The sequence below is a fragment of the Malurus melanocephalus genome, unplaced genomic scaffold (genome assembly GCF_030028575.1).
Source record: "Malurus melanocephalus ecotype Western Australia unplaced genomic scaffold, MMel_1.1 scaffold_197, whole genome shotgun sequence".
NCBI lineage: Eukaryota > Metazoa > Chordata > Aves > Passeriformes > Maluridae > Malurus > Malurus melanocephalus.
This window is the reverse complement of record NW_026623429.1, coordinates 648,736-673,509: the sequence shown is the minus strand read 5'-3', so window position 1 is coordinate 673,509 and position 24,774 is coordinate 648,736. Positions and strand designations below refer to the sequence as shown.

The window sequence follows — 24,774 nt, the reverse complement described above, 5'->3', positions numbered from 1 at the left end:
CTTCTTGTGCACTTTCTGAAATGAAAATCTACACAAAACAAAAAACCCAGTATCTGTGGTTTTTCCTGAAAAAAATGCAGTGAAAAGGGTGGAGATGGCTGTAATTACAAATAAGGTTTTGAGATATTCTGGGTATATAAAYATATATAAAACATATATATATATAAAATACATTAAAAGCCCACAAAGAAATAAAARATACATCAGATCACTGTGTCCATTCTGTCTGGAAGGGACCAAAGTACAAATTACTAACTACATTAAAACTATCACAGCTGCAGTGCAGAAGCAACAGAAGGAACATTCAGAGGAACATTCTTCCCTTGATGCTGCACSTGAAATTCAATTCCTTCTAAGGACTTTTAGGCTCACCGGTAGCAAAGCACCTTTGGACACAGAGGAGAGGTTTTCACATTTAATACAATCTTTGCTTGCAGTGCTTTCTTTTTTCACCAACTCTTCCATGTCACAAGATAACATAGGACTAGGAGTGGCCAGGGGTCGTTTCAAACATGAACGGGTCTCACACAACTGCAGTAAAGGAAACCACTTTGCCAAGAACAAAACCCCCCCAAAAAGCTCACCCCACATCCTTTTCTCTGAATGGATCCTTTTAGTGACTTACAGCTGGCTCCCAGTGCATGCTGGAGACCAAATCCACCGAGAAATCCCCCCCCCAAAATCACCAAGTACCTGGTGGCAGCAACTGCAGTTAATTGTGTGCAATGACACGGGAAGCACCAGGTCCTTTGGGAACAGAAGTTGGAGAAATCCTGCAGGAATTGATGGATCTGAGCTGCCCAGCCCTCCCAGCTCTGCAGGTGCTTTGCCCATTGTCTTTTACACTCAGGGAAAGACAGAGGTTTTATTACCAACATAGAATTAACTCAGGGAATCAAACAGYTGGGACATGATGGGACATCTCTGGTCTTTTTGGTCCTCATTTGGAGCCAAGGATGATACAAACATCAAATGAGAAAAGAACACCCATGTGGTTGAAGGAACCAATGATCCCAAATAACAGAACACCCATCTGTCCCTTTCCCACCTGTTCTCAAGTGCCCCATGTGCTGACAGAGATCTGTAACTCTGCCTCACTGCTGCAGTTCAGCAGAGAACAGTCCCTGCGATTCCAGCTTCATGGCAAGCCCGTGCTTCTGTCTAACTTTGGACTTCAGAGCATTTTTTGGGGATCTTTTTGGAAGACAGAGGGAAGGAGACGACTGGTATCCCTCCCCTTTTCAAAATCTGAGGTAATATCTACTCAAGCTGCAATACAGAGTGTGGCCCTGTGGCCATCACACTGGGAGTAAGAGAGAGAAGCAAATTTTTTTAAAAACCATCAGCCTTCCTTATTAGTGCTGCTGGTGGAACAATTTTTATTTTGGGAGCATCTGAAATTAGTTTTCTTCCATCAAATAATGAATTCCTCACAGCTGTGCTTCAGAACATCAGGCCACACCAGGCCATCTGCACAGTGATGCTGCAGCCACAGGGTTTCTCAAAGCATTAGCAGGATGGAAAGAATAGGGTGGCACTGAGGGAGGAATCTGTCTACAGCAAACAGAGCATGCCTGAAAACCCACAGAGTTAGGGAAAATACACCAATGGATTTACATTTTTTAAGCATCTATTGCCTCATGAGCCATTCAAATAAAACATTCAAATACCACAACCTCTGTGCACATCTCTGATTTTTGCTCAGAAAACTCAGCTCATTCTGACTTTAATGCAGAGGAGACACACACTGCACCTTTCATACCTKTCCTCCAGATGCTGGAATAAAATGAAACCTCTCCTTTTTCACTCTTAGTTTTATTATAAAAATCAACATTTCATTTGTTACAACTCGGTTTATAGTAATAATTGGAAAGGATTTTTGTACAAGGTTTATATACATGGTACAAGTAAAGCACTTTATTTTACAAAAACAAAAAGAAGTTAGTGAATGAGTGAATAGGGCTGACCAAATGTTGGCCATTATAATATAAATACATCCTTGCAAAGCACCATCGTACCAAAGTTGATGAACAAGAGACACCAGCTGGCTTTAAGACAATGACAAACAGTGATTAAAGCTTACAAAAAAGAACAAACAAAACAAACCAAAAACAAAACGAAGAGTTAAAATCTGAAAGCAGCACCAGATCCTTCACTTGCAAACAAGGCTGGTTCAGCTTAAGCCTGGTGGTATCCTCTTTACAAAAAGCACTTCCCTTTTCCCTGGCTCTTCCCTGCACGGCTTTAGGACACAGACATTTTTGTTTGGGACTTCAGAACAGCTCCTGGTTCATCTAAAGAGGGGAACACAACTGCTCCCTGAGAGTTTGTACCWATCATCTGCCCTCTACCGGGACCACCTCTGTCCTGAAAAATCACAGACATCTTGCTCACCTGCCCTTTTCAAAGATGGAAAAGAGAACATTTTGAATCACTACTGAATTTTGACTTCTTTTAGAAAGACACTGTGTGACAGCCCTTTTCAAGCTGTTAGTTCATTCCTAACTTACTTGCAGGGTTTATCTGTCACCTGCCAGTTAAGTTAAAGGTTAATTTTCAAGCCATACCACCACCAAAATGAATTTAAACAGTCTCATTGCTGAGAAAGCAATTTCTGAATAGCAATGCTCAAAWTATTTTTGCACTCAATGAGCCAGTTATTTTTCTGCTGTAGAACTAATAAGTAATCTGCTACATGCACAATGCAAGTTCAGAAGCAGATTCTGTCACCAATATTGTGTGACAAACCTGCACAAGGAAAAAAGGTCAGGAAAAGAAAGTGATTGATTGCYTCTTAAAAGATATTTTGAAGAAGTCACCTGATCCAACAGCAAGTGTGACTAGGGAGTTCTGTAGTTCACRCAGCTCCCCCCAGAATGGTGACAATCAATTAATCTGAGATTTGTTAAGCAATAAGGAATGGAAATAATATTCAAGACAGTGGCCTTTTCTTCATCTTAGCACAGATTTAACTGCTTTAAAGCTTAAACTGTGTTTAAGACTTGCCAATGAAGCCATCTCCAGAGAATGGGCTGCAATAAATAGARGAGCAATGCAGAGCTGGAGACCAGAACACTGCCAAGGCCCAATAAACAGGAATGACAAGGATTTTCCACATGCACCTTCACTGTTGTCACAGATACGTGTAGTGCACCACTGTAGTGCACGTGGGGAGGGAAATGCTGTGGCAGAAATCCRGAATTCACAATGCAGAACGTTTCAACTCACAGCAAAATGCTTCCTTTGATATCAAAYGGCTCATTTACATATTGTGCATTACTGTAAATATTTAATGTATGTGCACAGGTTGCATGAATTTATATTCAGGGGAACCATTCTTTATTTCAAATGCAAATGCCATGCGTGTGTTGCATTTATCACATCCCAATAAATATTTTGGTACCCAAAAGCAGTGGGGAAATGAGGAGAGCTCCTTAGGAAGGTATGGAATGCATGCAGCATGACAGGCCAGGTGTAACTTTAGGTTTAGRTCTCATTAATGCTGTCATTGAAATATGCAAAAGTGAGTTTCCAACAAATGCTGCTGCCCTGTCCTGTTTTGTTTCTCAGCTACAATGGACTGTTTCTTTTCACACTGACACCAGYTATTTCCACCACCAGCCAGCTAAGAACACTTTCCAGTGCCTACAGAGAAAAAAGTTCACAATGAGCACCTCTGTGAATGCCCTACTGCACCTCATGCYGTGGGATAAGGAGATTTGTGCTTCCTTGAAGGACAAGGAGCAATTCTCACTGCCATCAGTGAGATCCCTTCCATGCTGATGCTACAAAYGCATTTCAGCCATCTCCTGAATGGKATSTCTRTGTTATCTACAGTCCCAACACCTCAGACAACTGGAGAAGCAGGAGAAAATATGATCCTTACTGAGGAAAGGAGAGAATATGAATCACAACTGGCTCAGTGACAAAGGGAAACAGAGAGGAGATGTTTAGTCTCAATGCTCAGTTTAGCGTTTATCCACTGAGAATGTGTCAGGTGGGAATACTGGTTGCACCAATGCTTTTGCATTTTGGAGATCTGCCCAARTGGAGCTTCACAGATCATCACTTTTCAAAACTTTACTCCAGACCTACTGAGAAAACACACGTATCTGCAAAATCAGAGCTTCCTGCTCAGCCAAGGAACTGCCYGTTCTATATGCTGGGCATTTTCAAGTGAAAACCCCAGCCTGTCCCCTTCCCCTCTCATRAACCTCCCAGAGGCAGATCACCCAAAACATTTGATGCACAAACTGAAACATCTGTATCAGAAGGACTTAGAATTCCATGCAGGATTTGATCATGTCCACCCCATGGCCTTCTGTGGATRTAAAGCAGCACAGGAGGCAGCACGAGCCAGATGCAGAGAATGCCTTTCCTCTAAACAAATCCATGCTTAATTAACACACTAATTGACCTGCAGGAAGCTCCTCCAAGGGGAAGCCTCAGCCAGGCAAATCCAGCTGCACCAGAAAGAGGATACCACTCCTTAAGCTCAACCATCCCGGAGTTTTTCAAACAGAAATTGGCACACTGAAAAAAGTATTTTGCAAGAAGAGACCATTGCCATTGCAGTACAAGCACTTGGACTGAGATACAACAATACAATATTCTTCTGAGTTCATTAGTGCAAGTTTCCACATGTGAACCCCACACGGAATGCTGCACATGAAAAAAATGTAAACAACAGAGAAATTCTAATTCTCATCGGCGTGCCAGCCTCACCCCCCACCCCGACACTCCCACCCTCCCCCCTTCATATATATGGGTTTGAGTTCCCTTATAGTTCAACATCCATCCTGCTGGACAGCACAAGGAAGCTTCTCCATCAGCAAGGAAGAGCCAGAAGAACAGCTACCACAATTCCTAAATACCTAGAATGAAGCTGGGCAAAAAAAACCCCAAAAACATAGTATGCCATCTTCAGAGATCCACAGCAACAGCCTGGAGATCACCAAGGCTTTTGAAAGTTTCCTCAGGTATCCTGGAGCATCAGGAAAGACCCTTTATTATAGACAGAATCCCAATGACACCATTTCCTTGGAGCTGAAACCAAATGAGGATCCAGTACTCCAGAGGAGTGGCAGCTAGCAAGAATAACTCGTCACTAATTTTGTCAACAGCATCAGTGGCAAGCCCAAGCCATATTTTCAAATCACTTCTCTTTTAATTGAAGCTGGCTGGGAAAGAAGCAACAGAGAACAATAAAACCCAAAAGGTGCCTCTGGAAAAGTTGCTATCCCCATTCCATACTCAAAGGTGAGGAGCAAGGAGCTCCCCAGGACCTTTGTTTTGAGAGCGAAGACTCAGAGGGCCGGTGTTTGAAGGCACCGAGCGCCTTCCGTGGGTGTGATGTCAACAGAAGGTGCAARTGCACGGTGTCATCTCAGATCAGGGATACTGTGAGCTCTGCTGCAGCAAAACAAATTCAAAGCACTGCACTGGAGCCCAAGGGGAGTTAGCAAGATCCCAGGTYGCCCCTTAACCTACACAAATAATGTTTTCACTCAATTAAATAGTCTCCCTGTCAAAAGCACCACGGTGAGGCTGACGGGAGAAGGGGCTAAATATGACAATATACAAAAATAGAGATGTGAATATAAAATGGTTTGGTTAAGAATATCTTAAAATTTGACATTCACAGCGGTTAATACTAAAGTATTAAAGTCACACCACACAAAAGACGAGGTATGTCAAAATCATACTGAGAAAAACTGGCTTTACCTAACACAGAGAAAACACGAGCAGTTCATACAGCACGGGAACCCCTTCCAATGACCAAAACATCTATTTTTCTTATGGACAGTTGCTCCACTGAAAGTTAAATGCTTCCTTACTAGGAAAAAAATAATATATATATATATCTATATATATGATTTGTATACTGTGATATCAATATACACTGAAAGTACTGCAAGGATATATTATTCATTTACAGTAAAACTAACAATCCATGGTTAAATTTATAGTTTATAAATATGCTGTCTATATTATATGTGGTATAAAAATATTTGACATTTTGTGGGCACTAGGTCAAAATAAGTTTTTTTTTTAAGGGACTAAAAATCATTCAGGTATATGCATATTACCCTTGTCAATGACTTGAGAATCGTAGGGACCTGGTACAAAACAGAGTCCTACCGTGCTGGCAAAACGAGGAAGGTTCATTGTAGCATGATCATCACTGCATGACAAGGCTAATTAGGGGAAAACCCGGCATTTACAGCAGCCCAGTTCGAGCAGTACTTTAAAGAAGAGTATCATGAATGTAAGTGACACGGGCAGGAAGAAAGGATGCAGGAGAGACAAGAAAACCTAACMGGGATTGAAAAACGAACTTTCAAATATACCCAACTAAAATCACTGAAATTCCAGAAGCAGGGACAGAGCTCTGAACGCTCTCRTTTGTTAAATGCATTAAGGAAAACCAGAGTATTCATTTAAAAAAGTGTGCGATTGTTTTTCTGGATTCACTGCTACGATTGCTGTATTCCTGTAGAAAACAAAGCCCTTTGTGTAAGGTTAATATCTGTCCTGACTGCATTTTCAAGTTTAACTTTAGTTGCTGGCCCTCTGCAGTTAACATAGAGGTTATTTGGCTACTTCCAAGTATCTATGGTATGCTGCTCTGAGACGGACTTCTTTATTATTAACTACTTTAAACATTTTTGGTATTGAACAAAACCCACATATCACCTCGCTGGACAAGTAACATATCCCAGTCCTTCCATTTCCTTACGTGCTCAGTCACTTCACTGGATTAAGGCATGTTTTTGTGTTCCATTTGCAAAAATAAAAACTTTTTGTACAAACGTCTGGGTCCTTTTATACAAAAATCTTTTTCTTCTTATGGCACAAGCAGCAGCTGCTGTTTAAGAAAATATATAAATACCTTTTTTTTTTGTTTGTTTTTTTTTGTTTTTTTAAAATTCTTCTGTACAAATATCTTCAGTACCGCAGCACCCCGCGTGGAAGTGTCCGGCGGCCGAGAGCCGCGTCCCCCCGTCCCCAGCGGGACCCGGACTATTTACAGGGGGCGGGGGGCTGCCCCTCAGGACGAGTCGGTGCAGGGCGATGGCGGCGGAGGGTACAGATGGTGAGAATAGCTGCGCTCCGTGTAGGGCGACGGCGGGCAGCTCTCGCAGTTCTCCTCGGCCGACAGGTACTGGCTGCGCGGCGTGGGCGGCGGCGGCACCGGCTCCGAGTCGTAGTTGAGGTCGCTGGTGTAGCCCTTGGCCGCGGGCGCCCGCCGGCTCGGCCCGTAGTCGCTGTCGCACACGTCCGTGCTGCAGGGCGTGGTGGGCGGCGCGAAGTGTCKGTAGCTGTAGGGCCGGTAACTGCGGGGGACACGGGGAAAAAGGGTCATTGTGCCCCTCGGGAAGGGAAACGAGCCGAGGTGGGAGCAGAAAGCAGGGCAGCATCTGCAAGGCTCACCTTGACACATCACAGCGACAGCTGACAGGGATGCCAACTTCCTTATTAATGATCTAACTCATAAATCCAATTAAATTACCTCATCACATAAATTTCTGATGTGCTGCTTTACTCGTAGTAAATTCAGTTTGTGCTCCAAACGGTTGGAATTGGACAGCGTGCCACGTTTTGTGTAAGYGTTCCATTGTCACATCTGGGTTAAATTAAGCCATAACGCTGTGGGTGCCCCATCCCGGGCAGTGTCCAAGGCCAGGCTGGGCAGGGCAGGGAGCAGCCTGCTGTGATGGAAGGTGTCCCTGGCATGGCTAAAGGCCCTTCCCACCCACAGCATTTCCTGATTCCAGGATCCCTGGAGAAGCACAGTTTGCTGTGTGCTAAGTGCTTCCCAGGCTCCGGGTGTTTCCAGTGACCCCTGCACTGCTTGCTCACAGATGCAAAGAGCACCTGTAAGAGCTTTTGTTGTGACACAGAAAGGAGCGGTGGCTGAGAACAGYCACACACAACAGGCTCCCTAAGGACTTAAACTGAGGCAGAAAAAGTTGCTCCTAAAATGGGGACAGGAAGGGCACGGGTGTGGATGCGCCTGTGTAATAGCTGGGCTGCAATTATATGCACAAGATATTCTGTTTCCATTTTGCAATTTCTGGATGCTAACTTCCAAGGCCAGGCAGGAAGACTGAAAATTACCTGGCACATTCACAGCAGTCAGGAGAAGCATTCCTCAGAGAAGGAACTGGGATGAAATTCTCAAAGGCTGCTACCACAAAATATCTTTTAAAATGAGCCCAAGATAGTTTCAAGGAAACAAATTAGAAAAGGAAGTGCAGGGTAGCTACAACTCCCAGCATCACAGTCAGTGGTTGGGGGCATGTGGGGATGCAGCTCCTCTATAGCCAAGTCAGAATATTAGGGAAGAAGGGAGATCAGAAGCAGCAAGACCAGTGTTTATTTTTGGGTGGGGGAGCATTTGGAAAACATTGAATTCTATGGTACATTCCTAATATAATTTATAATGCTAAAAGTCACATCAGCTAACCAGCGATCAGCATGACTCATGCTGGTGCCAGAATTTGGGCTTCTTTCATTAGAAAATTACTTCTAATTTTAAAAGATTTTTCATATGGCTGCAAGGGATCATTATAAACATCTGGTCTGACCTTCTGCACAACAAAGGCCATATTTTCTGCTAATGGAGAAGAGAWGTCTGTTCAGCCCCAGAGACCTCATTATCCCAAGCCCCCAAAGGCTCTGTGTTAGGGAGGCACATCTTTCAGACAAATGCAGCCCTCTCTTCTCACTGACCACATCTCCTGGTGATTTGGGAGGGGAACCTTCACACCCTGGGCTAGTAGGGGTCTGCTCCTCTATTTTCAGTAGCTTGCTATAAAATGGTAACAAATTCCAGCATTCTTACAGGAAAGGTAAGGACAATCCCTTCAAACAAGAGATAAAGCATGCATGCCCATAAATACCAGCCACAAGAAAATAAGCAAAAGATTAGCAATCTTTTCCAGATATTAACCCTTAATATGTCAAACTAGAAATTCTGTGCTTTATCTAGACCTCAATATTGATGTTACTTCTGACCTATTAACCTCTATATTGCCAACTTTTCTTCCACAGGSTGTTTGCTTATAATTTCTGAAAATTACATAACAGATTATTTATGACAGAAGCCCAAGGCAGGGTTCACCCAGTGTAAGATTTTTGGGCTCAAAGTGGTGCTGCATTTCTTTTGGCCTGTTTTGTGGTGAGTGCTGTCATTCCCCCTAAGGAATATACCCGAGGGATGCATCACTGCCCATCAGGGTGTGATTTACCTCAAACAGTGCTGCACTTGTGCACAGGCAGCAGTGACACGATACACGTGAGCCCGTTTAAGCATCAGTTTAGTGTTTGCAGAATCAGGGCCTTTGATTGTAATTCTTAGGGAGCAGAGGCTGCCTTTATTCTGCATTTTCTACACTAACTGCTTTGATCCTGACAGAAGCTATTGTAATAGTAATTACCTGTAGGATCTGTGAGTGGATGGGCTGTTTGAAGAATAACCAAATTCCATGGTATAGTGTGAGCGTTCAGTAGCTGGTGATGGTGGTGGATTCAAAATCTAAGGAGTAGGAAAGGAAAAAAGCCACTGTTAAAAAGGAAAGATACAAAGGAAACTCCAGAAAATACTGTTTATAATCTTTCTTTTTAGTACTGTCTAACAGGAACTTTAAGTAAAGAACTGCATGCACAGCCTTCCTAACAAACAGGATTTTTCTTCTGTTTATTCCCAGTTCTTTACCAGACCCTGGAAATGCCATTTGTTGCCATTCCTATGAGCTGCTCTTCTCAAAAAACACTAACTGCTGCAGCTACTTTGACACAGCCAGTGCTGAAAAGTGCAGCTGCAGCCAGCTGTTCAATACCAGACTGTCACCAGGGKCACCAGTGCCCCAGGCAAACTGGCACTACTCCCCCAGTAGTGCTCTGCTTGGAGCACTTGCAGCCTGCTGGCTGAGACAGGCATTCCTTCACCATGCAGAAATCCAAATGCGCATTTGGATTCACTGAAAGCTGATTTAAAGCCTGATCACTTGATTCTCAGAACTGGAAACAGACAGTTGAAGATTTCCGCCTTCCCTGACCAAGCACGTGGCTCTTTAACTCTTGGTGAGCTCCACTAAAATATCCAAACCAACCAGCACAGATGCCAGAGGTGAAGAGACAGGAGCCTTCCAGGGCTGGCACCAACTGTTCCACAGCCCCACTGGGGAGGGAGGGATGCTCTGCAGCTAAAGAACACTTGTTTACTTATTYACCTGTCACTTGTAAGACACATGGCACAAAGTTTCATTTTAATTCCTTGAAAGGTCTATACCGAATCAAGCTCAGTTTTACCTCTGGAGGCACATGACAGAGTATAATGAAAGGAAATCTGTCTGCCAGAGGGATTTTTTTCATCTCCCCTGACATTCAATCTAACATCTTTTTTTCCTGGCACTGAGCTCTCTCACAACTTTTTTAAATTAAGAGAAAAATTCTAGTCTGTTTTGGAAAAAGACAATCCTCTTCTTTCCCTTTCAAAATCCCTTACTCCATATTCAAACAAATTTATTAGGCTAGAATTCGAAATCAAAACATTAATCTGTCAATTAACCTTTAGAAAGACATTGTCAGTCCCCTGAAAGTTATTAAAGGTGTGTGGGTAATAGAATGACTTACTGGAGGGAAGTAAGTGCCTTTGGTACTTGAAGAACTGCTGGAAGAGGCTCCAGTAACGTGGGCCCTGTCRTAGGGTGGGCCACTGCTCCCTCCCATAATGCTGAGGGAGCTGATGACAGATTTACCTCGAGACATGCCTGAAGAACAAAGAAGTGTATCAGTATTCAATTCTTCCTCAATTCACAAAAGGAAGCTTAAGAGAATAATCTAGAGGACAACGGAAGTATCAGCACAACTTGTAAACACAAAATTAATCATCTTGGTATTAAACCCAAATTCTGTTCTGACAGGAACCTGCTGGATCCAAAAGCCACAAGTTACACATATTTAATCAATATATACAGAAGCAATGCCTATAAATGAAGTGCACTGTTATGGTTAAGTTTTACTTTTTAAATAGCAGTAGCATCATGTGCTTGGACTGGTGCTGGAAAATTCATTGTTAAATGAAACAAGCTGAGACCAAAATTATTGCTGGTCACTACAGACTTGGCAAGAAGCATCAAAAGCTTACAAACTCAGTCTCAAACCTACCAAGAATGACTACATAATGTTTAAAGTCCCATGAACATAACTCCATGTAACTTTACCCTGTGCTGTTGGGACACTTTGTTGGTGCTACAATAGTCCAAAAAGAAAATTCTTTAGTGACAGAAGAAGAAAACTCCCACAGTACATGCATCTATTTGAGCTTAGGCTCTGCTAAGTACCTAAATGCTTGTGAAGAAGTAAAGCAGCAGTTCATTATTCTAAAGGTTAAAAACAAGCCTTGGCAGTCCTGGCTTCCAGCTTCCAAGAGCTGTTCCTCTGGAGCAGACATTTCCTGCACACAGTGGCACAGCTCTGGGGTGCAAAGACAAAGCTCAGCCCCTTCACTCACCGGGCAGGGACCCTGACAGAGAGCTGGGGTGAGGCACGTAGCCCAGAGGCACCGAGGCTGGCCCGTGCACCACGTAATCGTTGGTCATGGTTTCACCATCGCCCTTCATGCGAGGGCACAGCACCCTCTGGCAGATGAARTACATGGCTCCCACCACGAACACCGTGAGGATCACACCAATGATGGAGCCTATGGTGTTACTGGGCTGTGGGGCAGGCTCCTCTGTGGTGTCTGAAAGGGAGAAGGAAAATCACACCGTAATCACACCATAATCACACCGTGATCACACCGTGATCACACCGTGCACGTTTACACCAACACCCCTTGCGTCTTTCCACTTTCCTCCTCTCCTGCAAGTTTCAAATAGATGGGAGGAACAAACAGGCCCTAGTGATGCCTTATCAATCAGGCTGATCTGAAAGAGAGGCCAGACAAACTTAAGAGAATGAGAATAGACAACTTTAATCCAGGCCTAACAGGCCTACTGGTACATTGGGGCAGACAAAGCCTCTTCCTCCTGAGACTACACCCAAAAATGGACCCCAGGTCACGAGATCTTTACCTTTTACAAGTTCTGCCTTATTAACATATTGGGTCTTAATTCTCCAATGATCTTTTCAGGTGATGATGTCAACCACCCCAAACTTGCTCCCCCTCAATTCTCTGTTGTTTCCATATTTTGGGGCTCTGAGGTGTCCTTGGATTCAGGCTCAGAGAGGGATTGTTTTGTCTAAACATGGGAGAGCCGTAGCTTTTAGTGCTGTACTGGAGAAGTACATGAATACAGATGCATGAAAATATAGAAACTAAAAATCCTAAGGCATCACTAGGACTGTTCAAAGGGCCACCTGCAGCCCCCAAGTTGACCTCCCAACAGGCCATGGGGTTTTGTGGATCACAAACACGGGAAATGAGCTGTGCATGCACGTGCAGGGGAGTGATGAAGCAGCTCTTGCTGCAGGCTGACAGGCAGAGCTCTCCTCTGAACTCCATGAACAAGAGCTGCAGCCACAGCTCCAAATAAACTGTGCAGGGGACAGCACTGGTGCTTTTCCTGTCACCAAAGAGGACAACAATTGTTTTTTGTGTCTGTTAAACACTTCTGTTATCCCTCAGTGCAGCAGACTGGCACTCCCTTTTCCCAGCAATCCCTTATGGCACATCACCTCGACTGCTGAGCAGTGATGAATTCTGGRTTTGCTGCTGTTTAATAAACTCCCTGAACTGCTCCACATCTGACCCATCCTTATGGTTACAGCACAGCTGAGCATCAGCCTGAGAGGTGCCACCTTCTGAGCAATCTGTACCCAACACAATTACTCTACAGTCAAAATGAGTGCCTTTCCCTACAATACCAATTCCAAGCAATGGCATTTCTGGGATTAACTGACAACCCCCTGCCTGTGCTCATGAATTTGACAAGAAAGGCAGACTTTAAAGTATTTTCCTGTTCTAGTCAGTGTTTTACATCTTATGCATTACTGAAAGTTTTTTCCTCAACAGATTTTCTTCTCCCTGAACACCAAACCCACACTTGAACCAGCTTGTCACAGTCTACAGAGATAAGTAAACAGACTTCTGATCATAGAGAAAGAGGGATGGTGACAACTGCCATCTTATTCTGGGTGGGCCAATTTTCCATCCTCTGTTACAAAACTGGAGAACACACAAACTCTAATAAAGACAACTACACAAGCCTGTGATAATGTCACTAGTAACTTGGTAGYGTGACAGAATATCTCCTGTTTCTTCTTCTTAAGATCAAGGGTCCAACTCTGGCTTTGCATTTTCAAGTTATGTGTGTGCCAGCTGTGATATCTGGATCTCTAACACAAGACAAGATGTCCCTATTTACAATTTCTTTCAAAGCACCGGCAGTGAAAATGAACTTTTAAGCTGGAATTTTAAAGGCAGTGGTTTTCTTGTAGAGCCCTGGAGATTTCAAGGTAGGGGATATCACATGTTACAAATCAGGAATCAAGCTCAGAATTATATCTTTTCAAGATAAAAAAAGAAATTTTAGAAGGTTTATAGAGTAAACAGAGTGCTCCTCTGATTCTAAGAGCACCTCTATTAATTCTCTGAATTACAAAACCATGAAGCCGAGAAGTTATACATGAAAGCCTCATGCCAACAGATTTTTTTCCAACACTGCACCAACTCGGCATACTAACATGATAGTAAAACAAACCTTTTATTYCTTTTAAAATTTTAAAAAGGTAGGAAGAAAAACAACTGGCATTCTCTGCCTCAGAAACTACTTGTTCAGAATACTAATTACTTTTTACTCCTTTTCCATCACATTAATTGCATGACAGAAGCATTAATTSTGGGAAYGAGTAATTCAGTCTGCTTGGCAGAATAAAATGTGACTTGTAGGGTAGGTGAGAAACAAATGTGGGATGCTGTAACCCACATTTTTCTGTCTCTAGTGTGAGGCAGAACACTTACAGCATCCCTGCTCGTCGGAGCTGTCGCTGCAGTCCAGGTTGTGATCACACTTCTTGCTTTTCCCAATGCACTGCCCACTGGCACAGCGGAACTGATCCGTCAGACACAGCACTGCAAAGAACCCCACAGCAACAGTCAGCACCAGCAACTTCACCTCGTGGAAAGCAGTAAGAAATAAAAACACCAAAGTGCAGTCAGGAGTAAGAATCTCCAACCCTAAGCATTTACTGTAATACAGGAGAAAAGAATTAAGTTACAAAAAATGAATCTGCCAAACCATGATAATAAAATTGTTTAAGAAAGATAAATGTAGTTTCTTAAAGTCCTTGTGCTCTTCCTGTAAACCAGAAAACTCCTTGATCACGAGACAAAATATTTYACTTGATAATGTATTTTAAAACTGAAATGAAGGACAGAATATAAAAGCGAAGCTTTGCCAGTACACTCAAAAAAAAAAAGTGCTGCAGGCAAGGTGCTGGCTGCTGCTGTTCACACATATTCCTGCCTCCTGTTTCTCATAAATCCAGAAATACTTTTTGTCTTCAGTTGAATTAAGRAGTTAAACTAAAGGCTTTTCTGATTTGTAATCAACCTGAATACTCTCAGCAASAGCCCCACTTTGAAGGTGATAAACAGCCCCTAGTCTGACATCYCCAGTCACTGGATGAAACTGGGAAGTTAACTTGCACAGCACATTTTCACATGTCAGCACCTCAGCTGGCTAACAACACCTTTTAGCACACAGGAATTCCAGCCCTATGCTTTTGTTTGAGCCAGAGCGCATCTTTTGGAAAGAAACTTAGCCTTGATTTCAAGACACAACAGTCTCCACAAAGAAGGAAAATGCACTGAAAGGATATAAAGAAGAAGCATCCTTTCAGGCTTATAAGGCGTCCCTACAAATCTTAACTACTGTGCAGAGGGGAAAGGATGAGTTTGCTCACATTTCATGTTGTGTACTGGTGGGGCAGTTCAGGTTCCACCAGCAAAACCTGTCCTTTCCAAAATGACCTTCATTCTCATTGTGCTCCCCTCTGAAATGATGCCTTAAATACCCTCTTTTGCTGTGCTCTATGAGAAGAAGAGATCTCCAGAAATCCCATCTGTCTCTCACTCCCACTTACTCAGAACCTTACTCAGGTATCGTAAAACAAAAAACTGCAAAACCTTTACTCGGTACAAGGTACACAAAAAGCTATGATAAGGATTTGCTCCACTTTGTAGTTCAGATTTGCAGACCACTTTGTAGATAGAAGATTTTTAGARCTTAAAATCATACCACTTTTGATAGCACTTTTCACAAACAGMATTTAAACCACTGTGATGGAGATCACTCTTAATTTCCACTTCATAGGTAGAGAAACAAAAGTACAGAGTTGCCACTTAACATACGAGTTTAAAARCCAGCAGAACCCTGATGTTTTCAAATCCTACTGAGGGCTGACGCTGGTATTTCCCAGTGTCCCTGTGACAGATATTTCCATCCCACAGTGCAGTATCCCCCGTACCTTCRCAGTTTTTCTCATCAGAGTTGTCCTGACAGTTTGCCTCGCCGTTGCAGCGCAGGGCGCTGTCGATGCACTGCCCACTCTCACACTGGAATTGGCTGTCAGAACACACCGGGCAGTTCTTCTCRTCGCTGTGATCCTCGCACTCGGTGAAGCCGTCGCAGCGCCACGCCACGGGGATGCAGTCAATCTCACCTGTGAAACAGGTGAACTGCTGAGGGGAGCATGTTGGTGGCTCTTTGGAAATCAAGCAGACAAACAGAAGTTAAAAATCCAGGTGAACTAATGGCACATCGGAACAGGCAAGGACAAGAGCTCAGCTGCTTTCCTGGATCAAAGCAGATGAAGAATATGCCACATCCACACCCACTGTGTCCACAGCCACTGTCACACCTCCAGCCCCGTGTGACCAATGCATGCTCACGTCAACAGGGGCTTGACACATAAAGAAGGAGAGAAATTCACACACTCAAGCCACGGCTATTTTCTTCCCACTCCAGACTCTCACACTCTTCTCTTRGTAAGTCAAGTCAAAGTCATCACACTCCTCTACTCCCTTTTTCCTGTATACACAGCCAATGGCTTCCTCTCCTTTTAGTGTTTGACAGTCATTGTGCAGAAGATGTTAAAAGGATATAATGTACTGCAGATGGATGCACTGTGACTCAGTGTCTAGTWATGTGCCCTTGACAGCTCTGCTCAGTCTAAGTTCTTTTAAAACAAAAAACTGCTCCATCTAGTCAAGCTCCACTACCTCAACACATCTGTTAGCTGTTATTTAACATTTACTACATTAACTGTTAATCTCAGGCAGTAAGTAAGTAAGTGTGGATGTTTCCCCCTTTTTTTAATCCCCCTTTCCTCCCCCTGTTTTTTGGCCTGCTATCAAGCTTGCTCTAAGAAAAGATCTGGATTATGTTAGCTCTCGTTCCATTGTGAGACCACACGTCGCCTCCATGGCGAGATGATTGTGTAATAAATCCATTCAGTCCGGTGGCACAAAGGGATCCAAGCACCAAAGTGCCTGTCCTCTGCCCCAATTCCACCCCACCCCTGGGGACACCAGGGCGTGGGCTACAGTGGCCCTGTTGCCACAGAAAGAGGCAACTTGCCCTTCTGGGAGTGCTGTTCAGAAAGACACGCACAGGGTGAGCTTGGGGAGGACAACAGAGAAGAATAAAATGGCACAGACAGTGCAGTGTGCCAGAATGTGAGAATCTACCACTGCCTGAAAAGGGAGAAYGCAGGGAGTGACAGCAAAAAGTAATAAAAACCACACAATTAGAGAATAAGGTGACATAATTCAGTAGTCTTAAGTAGAAACAGTGAACAAAAATCCTTATTCAAGTCAGCCAGTAAATTTTTTCTCTTCTCTTACTCCTGAATACCTGCAGATTTGGCTGGAGTGTGTACAGGTAASAGCACCTGCAGCACTGCCACACCCCTGAGGATGGAGACTTTCCCCGAGGCCGAAGCTGAGAGCAGAGCCACAGAACTTGGGCAGGACTCACCTCCACAGGACAGCTCATCCTGCAGCAGCACCAGGTGCACGGGGCACGAGCAGCGCGTGGTGCCATCCCCCTTCACAATGCAGATGTGAGAGCAGCCRCCGTTATCTTGAGAGCAAGGATGCTGTCCTAGGATTTCAAAAACAAGAAAGASAGGGACTGGTAAGAATCTCAACATATTTTATGACCTTTCAGTCATTTCTTGATTACCCCCTACCCCCTGGAGAGAGGATTACAGAAAAATCTCTGTCAAAATTGTATTTTGTTGTGCGTATTTCTTTCTTTATGCACATATAATTATAACACACATTGTTAGCTCTCCGTGATCTGAAACTACTGCAAGAATTTGTACTAAAATAGTACTCAAACCATTGTGCATCTTGTGTGAGGCAGAATTAGTTCTYTGCAGCAAATCAGTAACATGAAAAGATGTCTTGGATTCCATACTCCATCTTCTCTACCAAAGACCATTAAAAAAGCAAACTTCTCTAACTTATGAATTCTGAAGCTTCCATGCTGTCTCCGAAACTCAAATTAACATGCTCTAGATAAATATGTCTCTTCATTTTAATGTTTAATAAGGACAACRTATTTCTCTTGGAACTCCTGACAGATTTACTGAGATTAATAGCACACCAAACTAGTAGTAGTCTGCACTGATGATTTAATTAAACATCCCCAGACATTTTTCTACATATTTCTCCAAGGCATGCACCACAGCCTACTAACCAGGCCTATTTCCTCCAGGATGACAGCAACTCCACTGCTTAAACCATCCACCTCCCATCACTTCAAGCATGTGTGTGTGGGGAAAGGCCTAGTGAGCAGAAAACTTTTAAAAGTGCAGCCATCATCAAAAGAAATTGCTGTTTAATACACACTTCCTTTGTGCAATGCAACATTCTCTTTCTATACAGAATATCACCACCAAAAGGTGTTCACCTGCCTTCAAGGCTGGCAGTCCACTGAAACATTTCCAGCCAGGGACTGACTGAGAGCTGAGCTTGCCTAAACAGTGAACACCTGATGATGCCTTAGRATTTCAGYTTCTCTATTTCTCATGTATCTGTAACCCTGTCATTCTTCAGTGGCTAACTCTAGACTGCATATACAGGTCCAAGCTACTGTGCTCTGATTTTAGACAAAACAAACTCAAAGATATCTCACTGTGCCAAGCCCCAAGAGATGGAAACAACAGAGAATTGGGGGGAGGCAATTTGGAGTAAATGATTTMATCCCCTGAAGCTGTAACTGGAGGATTAAACCCCAATGTGCAAATGGACAAAACTGATACAGCATGAAAAACCCACAAGCCACTGTCCATTGTGGGTGCAGCCCCTGGGTGGGCTGGACTGCCCTGGATACACCTGAAGGCCCTGCAATAAACTGCTTTTCATTCTTTTAATTTCATCTAGCCTCTGTTTCAGGTAACCCTGATCAGGCATCACTCATAGCTATTCCCCAGCATGATCCAGAAAGCCTCTGCTAGGGATAACACGAGGTTCCCACTGTGCCCAGAGTCACCCAAATGCCAGGTGCCTGCACRGGACTACCAYTGCTGGCAGCAGCAGCAACACAACATGATACTGGGGCTCTGACAGATTTCCATTGCCAACTGCCTGAAGGAAACAACCTGAACAGCACTGATACAACCTCTGAACCCTTCCCTCTGCACTGATGCTGATCAGCAGCAAAGCACAACAGGCTGCAGTGTCCCAGGCCCTGCACTCACGGTATTCCTGCAGGTTGAGCTCCTTCACAGCGTGGATGTCACTGAGCTGRGCAATGCGAGCCTGGACCTTTGTGCGTCCCTCCCTCCCGGTCATGTCGATCTTCTCAATCATCTGCTGCTGCCTGTCGATCCAGTACAGCCAATTCTCAAACACTGTCAGCCCCACAGGCTGCAGGATATTGGAGTCCTCCAAAACGATCCGGTTAGCACCTGCAGGAGGGAGACACTGCTTTGGTTCAGCTAGAAAAAACTGAAATGCTGTCAGAATCATCTTCTACACTATTCACACCATTATTTTTCACTGCTTTTAAACTACTGGGTAAGCCCAGTATAAAAACCAAGCAGTCCTGGATCCTCTGATACAAGACTAATCCATTTTGCAGACAGATGATCAAATTTTTTTCTGCTTTCACCAAAAGAGAGTTTTGTACTCAAAAAACATCTAGTGTACATCAGAAGCACCTGGAGTTGGGGGTGGTGGCTCATCTCTCAGAGCCTTTCCTGTCTCTTATCAATATGACAGAAATTGGTAGTTCTTTTCATTCTTMTTTCCCTTTTTGGGAAGATTAATTGTTTTGTCTTGCCATTCAACAGGGAATAAGAAGATGGATTATTGGCTTGAGCTAACCCATACAAGATAAAATCCAAGCGAAAACAGGGTAATTAGTGCTTCTCACATGAATTATGAGATTAACACTTGCCTTCCAACTTCCTCATGTTCTTTTCTTTCTGCTGTGTTACCCTGACTAAGCAATTAGTGCTAAATTGGGAATACTCCTTTCTTCCTAGCAAAGACTGACTGTCTGGAGTTCCTTTTGCAATCACCAGGAGTAGACAAGAGGCCTTACACCTCTGAAGATTGGTTGCTGCTTTTTATGCTGGATTTTCTGGCATTCAGTACAGTCAGGAGAGACAGTCACATTTCATTGTTAACACTCCACATGAACAGAACACAGCCAACAGTTGTTTTAAAGGTTGTTTTAAARTCTGGCTGAAGACTGTGAAGACTTTGTAACTCACAGGAGAAAAACGTTCATCCACAGAATGATTTTCAGTAAGTTTTTATATTTTGTTCTGTAAAAATATACTGGAATAACTGAACACCAGAGGAGAAAATCTACATCTCTACCAGAACCACACAAGATAACCCAACAGGACAAAAGACACCTGCATTTCATGACTTTATACTTTGAATAAGTTCCATCCCTCTCTGCTTTGTTTAGTAGCAAGAAGGGTTTTTTTGCTTGTTGAGAATTTAATCAACAGTATGTCAATGATGATGACTTAGAAACAAATTCAGCGACGAAATACGTAGCTCAGAAGTTGAGTAACCTTCCAAACATTTACCAAGCCTTAAAACCTGAAGCAAAACATGGAAATTGAAATCAGCTAGGCTGGGCTCTCACCACMACTTTGCAGCAAGACCAGCAATGATCTGATTAAGGAAAGACGTTGATGAATTCTGAAGGTTATACCCAGACTGATGTAGAAATGAACAGACTGAGTGATGTAAGTCAATTGAAATAACTCCAACCATCCATTAAACCTCAAGAACATGACTAATTGTGTAGGGAGAAGGTAAGAAACAGAAACCTGCACCTTGAGAAGAAAGGTTAAGCTGGGAATTGGGCAGAATGCAAAGATAACAGGAAGGAATACAAAACCTAAGACCCTGACCTACCCAAAKGGAGTCTGGACATGCCCTGCTCTGCCATGCCCACATCAATCAGCACAGTGTTTTGCACAATGTTCCTAAAGCTCTGAAGCTCAATATTTTCACTCCCTTAATGTCTTAATCTTTTCTTTTAATATTTGTGACCAAGTGTAACTGAGCAGTTCTGACTGAAGGGAGACACTGAAATCCCTTCTTCCACAAAGCAACAATGAAAGCTGAAGCTGACTCATCAGGGTGCTGCTCTCCTTTATTGGGAATGTCAGATGAAACAGAGACACCATTAACAGCAGCTTTGTCTCCTGCCATTGCCATCCCCTTTCCAGCAATACCTTCTACAAAAAGACTTAAAACCAACCAAATAAATACATGAATCRGGACACACCCACAGCTCGTTCTATTTCCAAATAATTCCAGAATCATTAGACATTTCCAAATCACACTAATTATTCTGGAATAGAAGAACTAATTTCCAAATAGTTTCCATGGCAGGGAGCTAATTCCAGTCATCTTTTCATAAACAACCCCTTCATCATATGAAGAATCTGGTTAACTTCAATAGGATCTCCCATTTGGGCAGAATAATCAAGTCCTAACTGCATGCCTGAAGGACAGGGAGGAAAAGAAGGACTACATCACATAAAAGGCATTCTAGCTGTCCTTGCCTTTATGGGTACTGGCATCTGCAGAACTCACAGAGCAARAGACTGAATATTTTTAAGAAGCTAACATGCAGAAAAATTACTCTGCTGGTCAAAGGAGCTTATTAATCAGCATTCCTAAGCACCAGAATGCATCTCAGCAGTCAGMAATCCATTTGTGGTGCAAATGCCAAAAAACAAGAGAGATTTAGGAAAAGTTTTTCTTCGTGTTCTTTGAAATATGGTGAGATTTTGCTACAGCACTGATGAACCAACAGCCACATCTTTAAAAAAAAAACAAAACAAAACAAAAAAAGCAGAATCATTGAACCTAGACTGAGTTAGAATTTAGTCCCATCTCCTTTTTGGTGTCCTAATTTCAGGCAGATAACAGACAAGTGAAATAAAGCATGTGTAATATTCTCCTGCCTGTTACTCTACTCATGCAAACCCTGGATCTGGGACAGCTTGGAATGTACTGAGCAATTTTTTTTCTTTTTAATAATTCACTAATTCAGGTTATRTCTGGTGTTTTAAAACAGTAAACAATCAGGATATCACAGTTCATTAGTGACCTTGAATCTTTCAGTGCCACACCATTGAAAAAAATTCCTGTCTTTTTGAGCCTCAATTCCAAGCCTCTAGAAAAAACGAAATGTCTTCCAAAACAAAAGCTTATTCTAAAAACTTAACAAAAACATGAAAATCAGAGTGGTGTCAACAGGATTACRTGGGGCTCCTTTGAATGAAGGTACCATGTCATCTGTGAAAGACATTTCTACAAACATTTCTACAAACTGTCATAACTCTTGTGAAGTTTTCAGCTCTCACTTCCAGCCCAGTCTGTATCCCAAATCAGCACTGATGCTCCATGGGGCAGCTGAGCTGGTCCTGAGCTTGCAGGATCAGCCTAGTAAATGAAAGGCATTTGTCTTTCTCATATGAGAAATCTGGACCATATGGTTTTCCCTCTTCTCTTGCTCCATTTCTGGTTGCTTGCTGGACTCTTTCCTGAACCAATTCAGCTTTCCAAGCCCACAGAACACCATTCTCTATTTGTATTTTTCTGTATACTAGGTTATTGTCAAGGGGGCTGAATCAACTCATAGAGGAGGTCAGACAAGCAGCACAACCAACCTGAGGGACCAGGCAAAGAGAATTCCATGGCTGGAAGAAGGAATTTTTAATCTTTTGAGAACAGAGAGATGTTAACCTGCTTTATCCTCACATCTTTTCACCCCAAATGACAGGTACACGAGTAACCTGGACACCTGCTGCTTTAACTCTGCAGGACACATTTTTCCACTAACAGGGAATTTTCTGATTGACAGATCACTACACCAAAAGCAATGCTTTAAAAACAATCCTTACTCTCCCCTTTCCAAAACTGCTGCAATCTATTTGTGAACTAACTTAGGGAAACCACACAAAGGTTTTGCAGTGAGAAACTGCAGTAAATAGCATGTGGAGCAATTAATAATGCAAATCACAGAGGCATGAAACTGTAAAGACACACTGCATGAATCACAYACATTCCCTGGCTGGGAATTCAGGGAGCGATTAGAATCACAGTACAGACTGTTTATAGTAGGAAGGAAAAGATGACACCTTTCCCTGCATTCCCCCACACCCACAGCACAGCAATGAATCACTGAATTCAGGTGCTACTCTACCTGAAAGGTCACTGCTCTCAATCCTGCGCAGATCTGAGTCAGCCCAGAACAATTTGCCCAGCTGGCTGTCGATAGCTAAAGCGATGGGTTTGCTCAAACCACTGAAAAAAAGGACTTCTCGTTCTGTTCCATCCAGTGCTGCTCTCTCAATTTTAGGAGACCTTTCCTGGAGGTTGGTGAAATACATGTATCTGGAACAGGAATGATTAGAGGAAAAAAAAAATGTTTATTTGATCTTTCCACATTTTTGCTATAAATCCAAGACATCTTAACAAATGTCAAAGTTGTTTTTCATTCTGACAAACTGTAGCAAGAAAACAACTTAATTCTCCAAAGAAAGGGCCTACATACCCTTTCTCTGGATTGACCACAATGGCTCTGGGCCTGTCCTGGTCACCCTTGAGCACCACTCCCATGGCTCTGCCATCCAGACGTGTCACGTTGATGACGTTGGTGGCCTCGCAGGTCCAGTAGATGTAGCGGCTGTAGATGTCGATGCTCAGGTCGTAGGGCTGCATATCCAGGTTCTGATTGGGAACTGGGCTTGTCACAACAGTCAGGCTCTGCAGAGGGACAAACAGCACACAGGAGAACATTTCAGCTTAACCTGCTGTCAGTCATTTATTTGCTATGGATGCCCCATGTTGAACTACTGCTCAGAAGAGGAGACAGCCAAAATATTCCAATAGAGCAAGGAGAGACCCAGGTCCTGTTGCCCCACCAATAACTTTGATAAGATAGAGACACTCAGTCCTGAGTCTGCTGTCATGGCAATCACACAAGCTGACTGCAACTYGTAAAACTTTGCAAATTGGACCAGGAAGTCCAAATTATCTCTGTGTTGAAGGTCCAGGGTCAGCTTCTGCATTTCCTCTACTTTTTTTGACAACTTGAGAGTTCAGTTTGGATAGACCCAAACCCAGCACATTTCACAGTCTACAACAGTGAAATGCTCCACCACAAATCCCCAAATTTATCTGAGCTGAGCAGGCAAAGTGAGGCCAGCCAGCACCTGAAATCCCTGCCTCATTCCTCTCCAGCACTGCTGCCATGGGGGACAGGAGGGTGGGTAATAAATGGGAAGGCAGCTTTGCCAAAGATGGAAAGGACATCAGCCAGTGTACAACAYTGACTTCAGAGCCTTTCCAGCTAACACCACACTAGTTCAAAGTCTTGCCTTTTATTGGTCTAGACTTTTGGAGTTGACATGGCTTTTTCTTTTTCTTCTTCATTTATTACTACCTTTAGAAAGAATCTCGTCAACATATTGCATGAACTTTTCAAAAATCTGAAGAGGATTAACAAATCACTAAATATGGCCTACATGAACATTTTGGAAGGCCTGCTTTTGAGGTGAGCAGTCTCTACCCTCTCATCCCCAAATAAACTTCACCAGAAAATTTCTGTTAACTGTGTTTGGATTGTCACCTCCATGAAATGGTATGCCTGCCAGTCCTACATTTGTTTATTCTGCTGAAGCTGGCAAAAACACAGTGACTTTGACTAGTTTGGAGTATTATTTAAATATTCCAAAATTAAAAGCATTGCTAAATTAAGAGTTAAGGCTGAAGGGCATACAGCAGGATCCTACTACCACCACACCCACCACCAGAAACCACACTCTTAAAATTCAACTGATGATAGCACCTCTCTGGCTTGTGGTGCTGTGTTGCTCATCTGAGTCTTCTGCTCCTTCCATATTCAAAAAACCAGGAAGAAAACAAATCTACTCTAAAATGCAAAATTGAATAARCAGTCACAGGTCAGTCAACCTCACTAAACCTGCATATTGGGTTTGTATGGCCAGGTTTTGGTGGAGGGGTGGATTCTCTGAGAAGCTGCTGGAAGATTCCCCCATGTCCAGCAGAGACAACGCTGCTGAATTCGGGATGGCCACACCACTGGTCAGGCAGGGGTGGGGAAAACACCTCTGGGGTAACACATTTAACAGGGAAAAAGAGTTATTGGGCAGAAGCAATTGCAGTCAGAGAAGAGTGGAGTGAGAACATGTGACAGGAACAGCCCTGCAGCCACCCAGGGCAGTGAGGAAAGACGGGCAGGAGATTGC

General features: G+C 43.2%; 1 protein-coding gene across 2 annotated transcripts in view; it reads right to left on the bottom strand.

Annotated features, from left to right (window-relative positions):
- Positions 1-4,308: 4,308 nt before the first annotated feature.
- The window catches only part of LRP6 (LDL receptor related protein 6), a 99,728-nt gene continuing 79,262 nt past the window's right edge, over positions 4,309-24,774 (bottom strand). The window contains exons 14-23 of one of the 2 annotated variants that reach the window (XM_057373437.1): positions 23,058-23,269; positions 22,707-22,897; positions 18,721-18,930; positions 16,992-17,117; positions 15,481-15,717; positions 13,973-14,083; positions 11,522-11,752; positions 10,642-10,778; positions 9,444-9,541; positions 4,309-7,337 (exon numbers count right to left, since the gene is read on the bottom strand). In XM_057373437.1, coding sequence (XP_057229420.1) covers positions 7,052-7,337; positions 9,444-9,541; positions 10,642-10,778; positions 11,522-11,752; positions 13,973-14,083; positions 15,481-15,717; positions 16,992-17,117; positions 18,721-18,930; positions 22,707-22,897; positions 23,058-23,269 — 1,839 coding nt within the window. In that variant the 3' untranslated portion in view covers positions 4,309-7,051. The remainder of the gene's footprint in view (positions 7,338-9,443; positions 9,542-10,641; positions 10,779-11,521; positions 11,753-13,972; positions 14,084-15,480; positions 15,718-16,991; positions 17,118-18,720; positions 18,931-22,706; positions 22,898-23,057; positions 23,270-24,774) is intronic. The other variant, XM_057373438.1, reaches the window with a different exon arrangement.